The sequence below is a fragment of the Sprattus sprattus genome (genome assembly GCF_963457725.1).
Source record: "Sprattus sprattus genome assembly, chromosome: 3".
In the NCBI taxonomy this organism is placed as follows: Eukaryota; Metazoa; Chordata; class Actinopteri; order Clupeiformes; family Clupeidae; genus Sprattus; species Sprattus sprattus.
The window spans coordinates 870,468-883,353 of NC_137922.1; the positions used below are offsets into that span (position 1 = coordinate 870,468).

Here is a 12,886-nt window from a genome sequence, read left to right on the forward strand (position 1 = left end):
ATGACCTGAATGATCTGGGGCTACTCGTACTACATCCAGGGCTGCAGCCCCGGATAGCCAGGCCTAACGTCGGCCATGAGTAGACAGGGGGAGAGACAAAAAAATGTTATCAGTGAAACTCAAACATGAGCTCATCTCTGGGCTTTGCACCCAGCACATGCTGCCACTGACCCCCTTTCCCTGGCCTGAACTCTGACCCCTTTGACTGTGAGCATGACCGGCTGGCATATGTGAGTTGCCTCTGACCAGCCCTGGGGTGAATCTCCACACTGCAGTCGCAGAGGTGTTGTGAAACCGATGCATTTCAACAAACCACACATGCAACTGTGCCTGCAGTGGATCAGCTGTATTCAATAACAGCAGCATGTTGTGAAATGCAGTCAGCAAAGAGTTCATGTTCCACAGTTCCCTGTGTTGGAGAACTTCCTTGTCCCGGTTCCCCGCTACATGTGTTTCATAAGATGACACATTTCTTTGCAAGGTGTGTGAGGTGACTCACTTTAGGAGAAGCAGTCTCTCTGACTCACATCCATAAAGACTTAACTTCAATACTCTTACACACTCAAATGACTAAAACTCTTACATCATATCCTGTTAATGACGCCTTTCGTAAGTCTTCCAAACAAGGTTGTACATTGCCATGTCGCCTTCTCCAATAGAGATCAACAGGAGACAATGCAATGCATGGGAAAAAGGAGTGGGATTTAGTCCCACCCCTAACCCTAACCCCCCCCCCCCCCCCCCCCCAGAAGGCTAGATGGAGCATTGGTTTGTGTTCTGTGTGTTTATTGCAATCCTGAGAGTATGGCCTTCCTGACACAGATGTGTTCTGTTCTGAGAGACAACCAAACCGGTCTGTCTTGATGGGCAGCTGATGAGTCAGGGACCCACCTCTAACTGGCGAGTCAGTTTTGCAACTGCTATGGCTTGGCTGTAGGCTATACACCCTGAAGCAAGGCTTTAAGTAACTAAACACTGTGTGTTTGTGTGTGTGTGCACATACATGGATAAGAAGTAGGCTACATATCGAAGTTTAGCTGACAACCATGTGTGAAATAAGATACCATCCATAGAAAAAGACAGTGGGTCAAAAAAAAAAAGTGAGACTGCACCCTGCATTTCCTTACAACAGTTATCCCTACAACTACATTCGTAAAGATTCTAAGACACATCTACTGTTTACCCGTCTATATCTGCTACGACGGACTGCTCAGCACTGTCCACTCGCTAGGCGTGACTGTCTGTCTGTTTGTCTGTCAGTTTCAGATGGTTTACATTTTTACCATGTAGTTGGGTAGAGGGTGACAATAATCACCGTACACCTGATAGTAGGCTTACACACAGTATATCCTTTTCAGGTTTTCTCTGTATTTTGTGAGTAGCCAGCCTGCCTCGGTCCAATTGTTCCCTGCCACACCCAATCATTAGAGCCTGTAGTGATAGCCAGACGTGCGCATGTCCGAGAACCTAGCGGCAGCTCGGCTTAACACGACGCGGCGTGGATCTAACTCTTATTTGAGGGCAATTGCTTTGTAGTCTTTGGCGAAGTATGAGTCGAACTCAATCCTAAACTCTTCTCTCCACTCTTTACGTGCTCATGTCTACTCCCCCTTGCTCTGTTGCTACGCTGAGGCCCTGCCCTTTCTGTGTCATTCCGCCGACCGGCTTCCTGTGTTTGTGCGACTCCAAGCTCGATCTAGCGGAGAGAGAATCGGGACCTAACGTTAAGGCTAGGCTAGCCTGCCACCTCAACATGGAGTAGTTTTGTCTCCTCGACAACAAAAGTAGAGCATTACCGTAAATTACCATCGGCACTTTTTACACTGCTGAAGGAGTGGCCGCAAATGTGGAGATACGGCTTCGAGGATACCCTGTCATTGTAACGGAAGGATCGATATTTCAATTTTTATTTATCATTTAAAAGATGGCGAACGACTCCCCGGCTAAAAGTCTGGTAGACATAGATCTCGCCTCATTGCGGGTGAGTGTTGGAAGAGGGGGTTACAAGGTTTAATAGACATGTAGTTATGTTTTAACTTGTGATTCGAATGTTTACTTACTTGAAAATCCGAGCGAGTACTGTTTTTGTGTCGCTTCAAGCAAGAAGGACAGTGTATTTCTCACTATTTTGACGGAGAGAGTGCTATCGCCGCCGAGTTGTGAGCTTTCCTTTGTTTGCAATGCATTGGCATGTGTATGCGATGAGCGCAACAGCTGCGTTTAACGTTACCTTCGTTTCTCTTAAAACCGCCTTGACTGTCAAATGATTTGTAATTTTTGTATCTGATTTGAACCATTTCTTGCATATCTGAACATATCTTTGTTTGCAGGATCCTGCCGGGATTTTTGAATTGGTGGAAGTGGTAGGAAATGGCACCTATGGACAAGTATACAAGGTTAGTTCCTCTTAGCCAAGTTACCCCTATCTCAGGTTGTAATTATTGCCCAATGAAATGTGTTGGAAACACAAATAATCTCGAGGATTAAGGATGCAGGTTTCAAATGAGCATTGTATCTAGTAGACATTGACTGCACAGTTTGACTGTAAATATTTTGAAGAAAATGCCCATGAGAGTTAGCAGTTAATGTTTTTCTGTATCCGGTCATTTCCATCTGAGGCAGTGATGCTGATTGCATTTGTTCATGAACAGTTACAGCGTCAGTGTCAACAGGCTGGGTGTAACGATACATCATTTAAGACAGCTAGATTAACCTATGCTCTGCCCAAAAATAGTTTTTTTGTCTGTCTAGTAAGATCCTCCGTCAGTTATTTACTTGTTCTTAATTCTTGATTGTGAATGATATGCTCAATTCACCAGAGATTAGTAAAGCACTAAGAATCTCTTAGATTGGATTCTCTTCGTAGCAACTCATTCGCCTGTGGTACCTTACCTCATCATATCCTGTTTTTAAAGCCGCATCTTGGGAAATGTGTGTGTACTTAACTAAATATGCTCGGCCATGTGCTTTGCTATGTTTTTAAAGAACAGAAGAAAATGTCACATCACCAAGTTGGCCTTACACAGAAGTTTAGCATAGTTTAAGTCCAGGCTGAGGGTAGCCCTGTAGAACTCAATAATGTAGTTATTTCCCGATTACATTATCGGTACAAATATTATAACATTATTGGTAGTTCATTACTTTATTGGATTTGTTTAATTAAATTCATTTTAGAGGCAATTTTTTTTAGATTAATGGTAGTTATGATATTGGGAAATTATTAAATGATATAGGGTTCTACAACCCCTCACAGTGGGTCTTATATTTTAACATGTATTAAACACAAATGCATAATTATTGTGCAGTAAAGACGAACCCAACTGAAAACATAGAGGAAGAGCATGTCCTGTTGTGGAGTGCATTGTTAACAATGCAAGCCTTATTCTCTACATTGAACTACTTCACCTCATGATCGGCTGTGTGGAGATAAGACGGCAGCAGCCTGTCAGTGTGACTGCAGAAGGCCACATGTTGGCAAGCCGAACCAGTCAACCTTTGAGTGGAAGGCACTCTTGCTAACTGTGGTTGCACCTCTCCCTGAGCTTCTGCTGCACAGGACACAGCCGCCCTCTTCTAAGGGAAGGGGTGTGGACAGGCTTGTTTACCTGCCGTTAGTCCACCTTTGAGTTCACTTGAATCCGCTCTGAACTTCACTGGTAGCACGGTCATGTGTGTTGCTCTGCCCTGTATTTGGTTAGGCAACGTGCATTTAGCTGAAGAGTGTTCAAGTGTTCCTGCAGAGTATGCCTGCAGATCGCCATTCTCTATTGGAGTGTGTGATGATTGCCATTGGTGGCTGGTAACCTGTGATGACCCTTGTCAACACTGATTGTGCAGAAAGGGCTGAAGGCTTCGCCTGGAGACTTTATCACTAACTGAGGGAAAATAAAAGACAAGGGGCTCACTCACCTGACTCTCCAGAATAAGGGATTGAGCGCCACACATAGCACAGAAGAATCATTATTTTCATAATGGTGATTCAGCTAATCCATCTTCAGCTGGCTGTGGATGTGTGACTTGGGTTAAAAAGCTCCTCTAATGGAAAACTTGCATGCATGCCATCTTCCCCATATGAACAGATGGCCATTTGGACCTGATCAGAGAATTATCTCTCTTTTTTTCTCTCTCTCTCTCCCTCTCTCTCTGTCTCTCTGCCCTTTCTTCATCTTACACCCTCTCTCCCTCCCATTACTTTGTTCAGAGAAAATGACATGGCTTTTGGAATGGGCACTGCGGCTGAATTGTTTATCAGAGAAGAGTAGGCTGTACATTATAGCTATTTATAGATAGGTGAGTGAGTTAACCTTTACATCCCTTTTCAGCTGAGCTAGGCATCTTTCTTGAAGACCTCAGGGTGGCTTTTTACTAATGTGTTCTTTCTGGGAAATAGAAGGGGTCTATTTGTGTATTGTCAACAATAAAACTGTTAAAATGTGCATTCAGGGAATGACTACTATGAAATAGAATCCAGGGTAGTCACTTTTATGTTTTCCAAACCGTACAAGTGAATCCATGTTGACTTGGGAGTGTAACACTAGCAGGAACAGTGTCATAATAGGATCTTTTTTATGATGAGAGACACAGTATTTCATTCTTTTGGAGCGGCTTTTGGATTTTGACCAAAGAACTTCACTTAGCGGAAAAGGCACAGTCATTTTATTTGACGTTTTCCTAATTGGAGCCTTTTTCCTGGGTTGCTGCTGAAAGCTGAAAAGTTGGATGCGCTAGCTGGCAGCATGTCCAAGTAAACGACTTTGCCAGAAGAGCTGTTCATTTCAATCAAGACCCCCCCCCCCCCCGCCCCTCTTCCTCAATCTTTCTGAGATGTGTGTTAGTAGAAAACAGTGCTTATCTGTCTCGACCTCTTTGATTGGGCTGTGCATCTGCTCTCTCCTCAGCTTGACCAATGGTCAGGCATGACAGTGGCAGGCGTTGCTGACTGGCTGAGCAGCAGCTGTGAGGTTGAGGGGGAGTGGGATGGTTTCATTACAAAGGTGTTTTTGTTTGGCTTTCTGTGGTGCTTTTGGCCCTGCTGCTCGGCCCAAGCAAGAGAGGGGAGAAAGGATGGGCCTGTCTCTGAGCTGGCTTTAAATGGGGGAAGTTATCCGATGGTCCGTTGAGCCCTCCACTCACTGAAATACTTCGGATGTCTGTCTGGTTGAGAACTAATTTTCCTTTTTCACGGTCAGCATTTAACTAAGTTTTTTGTTCAAAAATGGATGTCTATGGGTTTTTTTTTTTGACATCCAAATGTTTTTTGTTTAGCTATCAAACGCTTTCTCTCAGGAACTTCTTTATCTTGAAGGTCTTTAATCCTGTTCTACTCAAGGCCTACTGTTCAACTTTTACTGCTAGGGGACTTGACTTGTTCAGTTTCTCTCTGGTCGATTGCAGTGTGTGTGTGTGTGTGTGTGTGTGTGTGTGTGTGTGTGTGTGTGTGTGTGTGTGTGTGTGTGTGTGTGTGTGTGTGTGTGTGTGTGTGTGTGTGTGTGTGTGTGTGTGTGTGTGTGTGTGTGTGGTAGACAGGGGTGCTTGCAGTCGGGGCTGGGTACATACTGCCCATTTCACCAATATTGATTAACTTTCACCTTAATGATAAAAGACAAGGACCCTGACATTAGCAAATTCTGCACCAGGTTTTGCCCTGCTGTGTCCCAGATCTATTCCCCGAATCCCTCCTGAGGGGAGCTTGGGGCTGGTGGAGTGTTCTGGATTGGGCAGAAATGAGTGGAGATGGTCGAGACTGAAAGAAGCTGGGGAAAGAACAAGGGCTGTGCTGAGTGGGGCTCTGAGGCCTTTGTGTGGGTGAAGTAAGACCACACACACAGATTACCTCACCCACATGGACAGCCCCTCCTCTTGCCTTTTCCTATCGCAAAAAACCCTTCATCAAATTTTCCATTTCCTCTGTCTCAGCTGTGGTGTTTCAGGGGAAAACTCTCTTCTTTCTTCTTCTTCTTCTTCTTCTTCTTCTTTTATTCTCTTCCCTCATTTAGGCTGTTTGCTTCTCGTTTGTGTGTGTCGGTATTCGTGCATGACGCATATATTATCACCCAACCTGTGGGCCTTGTGATGTTTTTCCATCAGGCCCCTAAGTCAGTAGAAGGTTGGTGTCTTACCTCAGGGATGTAACAGCTTTTTGTTTTCCTTTTTATTTTGTCTAGATTCCTTTTTTTTTTATCACGTAATTTCATGTTTAACTGGGATTTCCGTTTTCCTTACTGAATTCTGCCATTCCATCCGCATTTTTTGCATCACAGAAATCATAGGGCCCTTTCTCTAAACACTAAGAGGTCCCAGCCTTTAGCCTATATGTCAGGCTGTACATCACGGAGGACTGGAGCTGTCTCTCCAGAGAGTTTGAAGTGCTGAAGCCTTGCTGAATTGGATTGTCACAGTGCTTTATGTTTATGATCCCCCCCCTGGCAGCAAAAGTCAGAGCGTGCTGAGGGAAATTAGTTAAACACATAGCCTGCCATGATGGACAAGCCAATCTCCAATATGGGCTATAACTTATCCTAAAACCTTCTCACGCATTGTGTGGCTATGTTGATTAGCTTAGCAGCTGCAGTTTTGTGAAGTAGTTTTGTGGAGTAGTTTTGTGCAGTAGTTTTGTGGAGTAGTTTTGTGGAGTGGTTGCATCATGTTCTCAAGTGTGTTTCTAATGAAGTTCAGTGAGGAGGAGGTCCCAGCAGAGAGAGAGAGCGTAATAAAACAGCGCTTGAACCCCAACGCTCCTAAAAGCTTCTTCCTGGTCCTCATTAGGGGCTGATCTGGAGGGAATCTGGATCTGCTGGAGCAGTCGTTCTGTAGCACATCTTTGTCCTGGGGAGTCCTCTGAAATCATTGCCTTGGAGGGTAAAGCGGTGGAATGATTCATTTTTACAAGGTTGCCCACCCGTTATGGGTTGCCTGCCACAAGGAAACGTTAGCGTAACCCCTCCCACACAGCGTGTGGTGAGCAGTGGGGTGGGTTTGGTTCTGCCTTAGAGAGAGGAGTGAGGCATGGATGATGCTCTGTATGACGGACGAGGCATAGGCTAGTCTGTAGGATTTTTTTTTCATGTGCAATCTGGTCAGTCTTCAGTAAGTCCTCCATTTCATCCTCGGTTAATGGTGTTCTTGTTTTGGAAATACAGGCTCATGATGTTAATGCATGGCTCATCAAAGCAAAACTATGAAGTTCATTTGGGTTTTGTAAAAAGCTCTGTATACCCCTTCCCACCAATGCAAACTAAATGCCTGGTTCACTGTTGGTTCACCTTGCAAACCTTCTAAGGACATGTTTGCTTTTCCGTGTGACTGAACGTCTACACTTTCACAGCAATACTGGACTAGCATGCAAGCATAGCTAACAATTTCTCACATTAATGTTTTGAAGGTTGAATGTAACATTTATTTGAGATGACCTTAATGTGCAAAATTAGTACCTATGCTCCCTTGGATAATGTTAGCTGACCCACAGCTAGTTAGCTAGCGTTCAATAAATGTTACATTCGTAACATTGATGTGAGAAAGGAGTAGCTTGCTAAATAACTGTAGTAGTTTAAACTGCCACTCATAAAGCTTTAGTTGGTCTTGTTGGTCACAATAATCCTGCCCCCAGCCCCTGACGTAAGCGGTTCTTGGTTCTAGACCAGCAAAGTGTTGATGCCTTTCTGGAACCAATTTTCCTGGTTTCCTGGAAATGCGAAAGAACTGGTTCAAGATTAGGCACCACGTCTTTACCGGCCCCCAGACTGCCTTTGTGGAAAAGGGGTATGTGTAGCCCTCACCTCTCTGGTTCATGCAATCACTGCACCTTTGGTGTTCTCAGCCTCTCTCTGAGTCTGGTATTGATTTCCTCCTGTATGTCTGCTGCAAGGAGCACTAATGCAGAAGACACATGCAGTGCTCATACCAAGACCCCCTGGTCTTCTGTGGGTGAGCATGTGGGTAGAGGCTTGATATCATCATGACACAGAGATCGCTTGGTCAAGGCTCCTGTTGCTGCTCCGCTCTCATCCTCGCACTCATACTTGGGCCATCTACTGAAGGATGGCCTGACGAAGGTGGAATGTATGCGATTCTAACAGCTAGGGGCCTGGTGTGGATGGGGCGCTGCTCTCTGGTTGGAGTGGAGCTTCAGTGGGCATCAGGGGTGGATGGGGCGCTGCTCTCTGGTTTGAGTGGAGCTTCAGTGGGCATTAGGGGTGGATGGGGCGCTGCTCTCTGGTTTGAGTGGAGCTTCAGTGGGCATCAGGGGTGGATGGGGCGCTGCTCTCTGGTTGGAGTGGAGCTCCAGTGGGCATCAGGGGTGGATGGGGCGCTGCTCTCTGGTTTGAGTGGAGCTTCAGTGGGCATCTCTGGTTTCAGTGGAGCTTCAGTGGGCATCAGGGGTGGATGGGGCGCTGCTCTCTGGTTTGAGTGGAGCTTCAGTGGGCATCAGGGGTGGTGGAGGAGGAACCTGGAGGAGTTTATACCAGCTGGCAACAGTCGTTGGAAAAGACTGGTGGCTCAGCAAAGAAAAGCATAAGCAAAGAGTAATGATTAAAGTAAAAAAGGAATTAATTAATGGGATCTCTCTCTCTCTCTCTCTCTCTCTTTCTTTCTCTCTCTCTCTGTGGTTGGGGTTTAGTCAGGCATGGTATGGCCTTATATAGTCAAGTCCATGGATAGGATTCATACTCTCTCTCTTTCTCCTCTGCCATCCCAGGGGTGTGCCAGTTCTTTCCCATACACTCTGCCCTGTGGGCCTGGAAGAGCTGCCGGCTATTCAGCATTCCTGGGAAAACCCAATATTTCCCACTTTTGTTTCTGATTCCGTCCTTTTCCAGATACTCTTTCTTTGTCTGGAGATCTGCATGTGATCTTTCTCACCATTTTGTTTCCTTTTTTCGACATTTTTGCTTGATTCTGCTTTCTCCCTGGCCGACCTTCCTTGCAGAATTCAAACTATGTGTGCCGGTGCTGGCGCAGACACCGATCGTATGACGCCTATGTCTGTGTGGCAGAGAAGGCTCCAGGTAACAGACCTGCCATAAATAGCTTGGTCCGTTTCTGTCTGCCTGAGTATCCCACAGGTTGCCAGCTGCACCCTTTCACACCCCTACAAGTGCCCCCCACATGCAGCACCCTTACAGGCAGTACTCACACCTATGCCCCCCCCAGACCCACACATTCCTGGAGCCTCTTCTCGGTGCCTGAGTACCAGCCAGTAGGTGCTAGGATATATGGATATATCAGGTGGTGAGATTTGAAATGGGGAGATTGTATGCTGCCTGTCAGTTATTATTAAAGACTCTAATTTGATGCTAGAGTTTAGTTCTTCATTTAAGCCCAGAGATAATGTCCATATGAAAGGAGGCACTGATGAGTTCCTGAGGAGAAGATATAGATGTGTTACATGGATGAGAGATGAGTCAAGTGCATGGCTTTGGGTTGTTGTCCTTGGTTGCTGTGTGCAACGTTAAGTCGTCAGCTTGCTGCTGTGTTTGTGGAGAGGGCCTTGGCTTGCATCCACACTCAGCCTCTTGTCCCAGTGATCATTAAGCCTTTGGCCGCTTGTTGAGTTGCTGGGTCCCATGGCAACTAGCGAATCAGGAAAGGTACTATATTTGGCTGCTGTGTTGTGCTGCAGGTGTGTGTGTGTGTTAGGGGGTTGGGTGGCCACATGTCTGTACTGATGCCATATGTTAAGGGGTTTATTTTAGGTGCTATCTAGACATATTCAGAGCTGTAGTTTTCTTACTCAGCTTTTCTTGTTGTATGGCTGCCTGCCCCATAACAGCTGGCCCAGGAGCAGCTCTGTTCAATCCTTTCTTAAACTCCAGCCATTATGAGCAAAGCTCTAAGACTGTCCCCAGACCAGTATGAAATGATGTGCTGTCGACTACTGTAGTCACTGGATACAAACGGTATTTTCTTCCCCCCTTTCTCCGGAACCTTCATGAATTGAAAGGGCTACCTGAAATGTCCTCTGCATCCTGCAACCTGCAGCTGAAAGTGAAAATGAGGTGGACAGAGAGAGAGAGAGAGACCATTGAATGGTAGCAGGAAATCAGACAGCACCGGCCCCCGGCCCCTGGGCTCTGGGCTCTAGCCATCCTCTTAGCACAAGCTGTCTAATGCTGTCTAATACCCTGGCCATATGGAGCCGGACGCCCTGGGGAGGGGGGGGGGGTGGTGTGAGCGGGGGGACTGGAGGCTTCAGATCCTCATACAGCAGGGGTGGGCAATTCATTTCCCCAAGGGGCCACATCAGAAAGCGGGACTGTTGTGGAGGGCCGGACCAATAGGGTGAACTCAATTCAGCATGAAAAATGTGCATGTTTTTGCAGTAAAAGGTGTGCCCAGACAACCAATGCGCATGGCACACACAAACACACACACGAGAGCAAGCTTGCAATGCAATAGTATAAGTATACAAATTAATAGAAATATCAATTTTTATCGTTTATCATTTGATTCCAAATTTACCATTGACCTCCGAGGGCTGGTCAGGGACAGCCAAGGGCCGCAAATGGCCCTGGGGCCGCACTTTGCCCAGGTCTGTCATACAGGGTCGGGCTCAGAGCTCCTCAGCCTGGCCCACAGTACAGAGAGCCAGGCAACAACACATCATCAGCTCTCTGTCCCCTGGCTGATTTGGGTTGTTCACATGATTGGTTAGAAAAAAAAAAGCTGTACCTTTTTGACACCCTACCGTTCAGTCGTCAGTTTGGGAGATGCTTGTCATGTCGCTAGATGAAAAGCAGACGGATGGAGAGGGAAAAAAAAAACACCCAAAACTGAGAATGAGTCGGCCAAAAAAACAGAGAAACCCGACACCAGGAAAACCAGCGACTGTAATTGGTGTGGAGGAAACGGGAAGGTTTTCATTGGCCCGATTGCATGAGATGGTTTGAGTGTGGAAAAGAGGGAGGAGGAGGAGGAGGAGGAGGAGGAGGGGGTGAACCCGAGTTGGGTTCTGTTTTGTTTTGAACCCAGTGAAACGGGAGGGGGGGGGGGGGGAAAGCGAAGTGTGCTCTTGGCTCCCTCCCCTACAGCTCCTCAGCCGAAGCCCCCTAACAACACAGGGAACACAACATGGACGTGTTCTCCTAGCTCTCCTCTCCTGTTGTCCTTAATGCTAGGCCTGGCTGTGCTGATCACTGTGACATGATGGCTCACTGCCCTCTCTCTTCCCTGACTGGCAGGGGCTTGGCTTAACCCTCGTCACCAAATGGCAGTTGAGTCATCTGTTTCTAATCACTCAAAGATCTCATTTATTGTCCTAGAATTCTCTCTCTGGCGCTGTCTCTCTCTCTCTCTCTCTCTCTCTCTCTCTGTCTCTCTCTCTCTCTCTCTCTGGCGCTGTCTCTCTCTCTCTCTGTCTCTGTCTCTGGCGCTGTCTCTCTCTCTCTCTGTCTCTGTCTCTGGCGCTGTCTCTCTCTCTCTCTCTCTCTCTCTCTCTCTCTCTCTCTCTCTCTCTCTCTCTCTCTCTCTGTGAATCCCCACAGGGCTGCCTTTAGCTGCTGCGCCTCCTTAAAGCCTGGGTGTGTTGTGCTTTTTACAGTCAGCTTAGTCTCCCTCTGCTCCCTGGGCTGAGGCTGAGGGCTGCTTCCCCTGGCGGCGGTCAGATGTATGGGGCCGCTGTGTGAGCCGTGGAGGGGAGGGGAGGGGAGCGGTTATCTGCCCCCACCCCCATCAGCAGTTGTTTGCATGTGAGCTGTTTACTTTTGAATCACTTCCTACACATATGCTCTGTTGGCTAGGCGCGGTTTCAGAGCACTTCTTCGCTGTGGGTTCACCCTCTAACCATAACAAAGATTTTTAATATTTTAGAGCTTTTCTACATTTGTAAAGTAGGCCGAATTCAGGGTTTGCAGTTAAGCGCTCATGGCTGGTAATAGCTAATGTTACCCCTCACCCATCTCTAATCAGCTCTTGTCTGGGCTTTAGACTTGGATATATAGGATATAGGAGCCTTTACCAATCTGGACCTCCACTACCATAATGCACAACACTTTGAAAACATGATATGCATGTGTATGGTTACATGAAGTCAGAAAAGCAGAAGAAGACAGAAAGTATGTGCCTTTAAACACAGTGTTCTTGTGTGTGCGTGTGAGAGAGGGGTATATTTCTGGGAGAGTGAGGGTTAAATGGCTAGGGCTGTGGGTGTTAGGGTCTATTCATAGCCTGTGAGTGCTGTGGAACAGGGTTGTGGGTTAGTGTGCTGGGCTGGGAGGCTACAGGCACATGTGATTTTACTCCACTGGGTGCTGGGCGCCCAGCTCAACCCAAGGCCCTCTCGCATACCACACACTCACACGCACTCATTAGCACACACACACACTAACACACACTAACACACACTAACACACACTAACACACACTAACACACACTAACACACACTAACACACACTAACACACACTAACACACACTAACACACACTAACACACACTAACACACACTAACACACACATTCACTCACAACAGCACACAAGCACAAGGCTTTTGGTTTCTTTTCTTAATAGGGCCTCTGTCTACAGACACACACAAACACACACACACAGACTCATGCATGGACTGGTGTATGCCTCTGTGTAGGCTATACTGTACAGTACTGTGCCGTCTTGAACATGTGGTATTCTTTCTCATGGCTTCACACACACACACACACACACACACACACACACACACACACACACACACAGTGGCTCAGCCTTTGTGGTTAAACTGCTGAGTGTGGACTCAGGGGAGTGAAACGGTGAGATTTCACCACGTTCTTTAGGCGTCGTGTCAGATTGGGTGACCTTGATTTGGTTGCCGTGTGTGTGTGTGTGTGTGTGTGTGTGTGTGTGTGTGTGTCTGTGTGTGTGTGTGTGTGTGTGTGTGTGTGTGTGTGTGTGTGTGTGTCT

The 12,886-nt window shown here is 46.7% G+C and overlaps 1 protein-coding gene across 11 annotated transcripts in view; it reads left to right on the forward strand.

Moving 5' to 3' along the window:
• The first annotated feature begins 1,520 nt into the window (after positions 1-1,520).
• Positions 1,521-12,886, forward strand: part of LOC308362433 (mitogen-activated protein kinase kinase kinase kinase 4-like) — a 72,437-nt gene continuing 61,071 nt past the window's right edge. For all 11 annotated transcript variants that reach the window (XM_080835057.1, XM_080835064.1, XM_080835060.1 and 8 more), the window contains exons 1-2: positions 1,521-1,981; positions 2,331-2,396. In XM_080835057.1, coding sequence (XP_080691183.1) covers positions 1,925-1,981; positions 2,331-2,396 — 123 coding nt within the window. In that variant the 5' untranslated portion in view covers positions 1,521-1,924. The remainder of the gene's footprint in view (positions 1,982-2,330; positions 2,397-12,886) is intronic.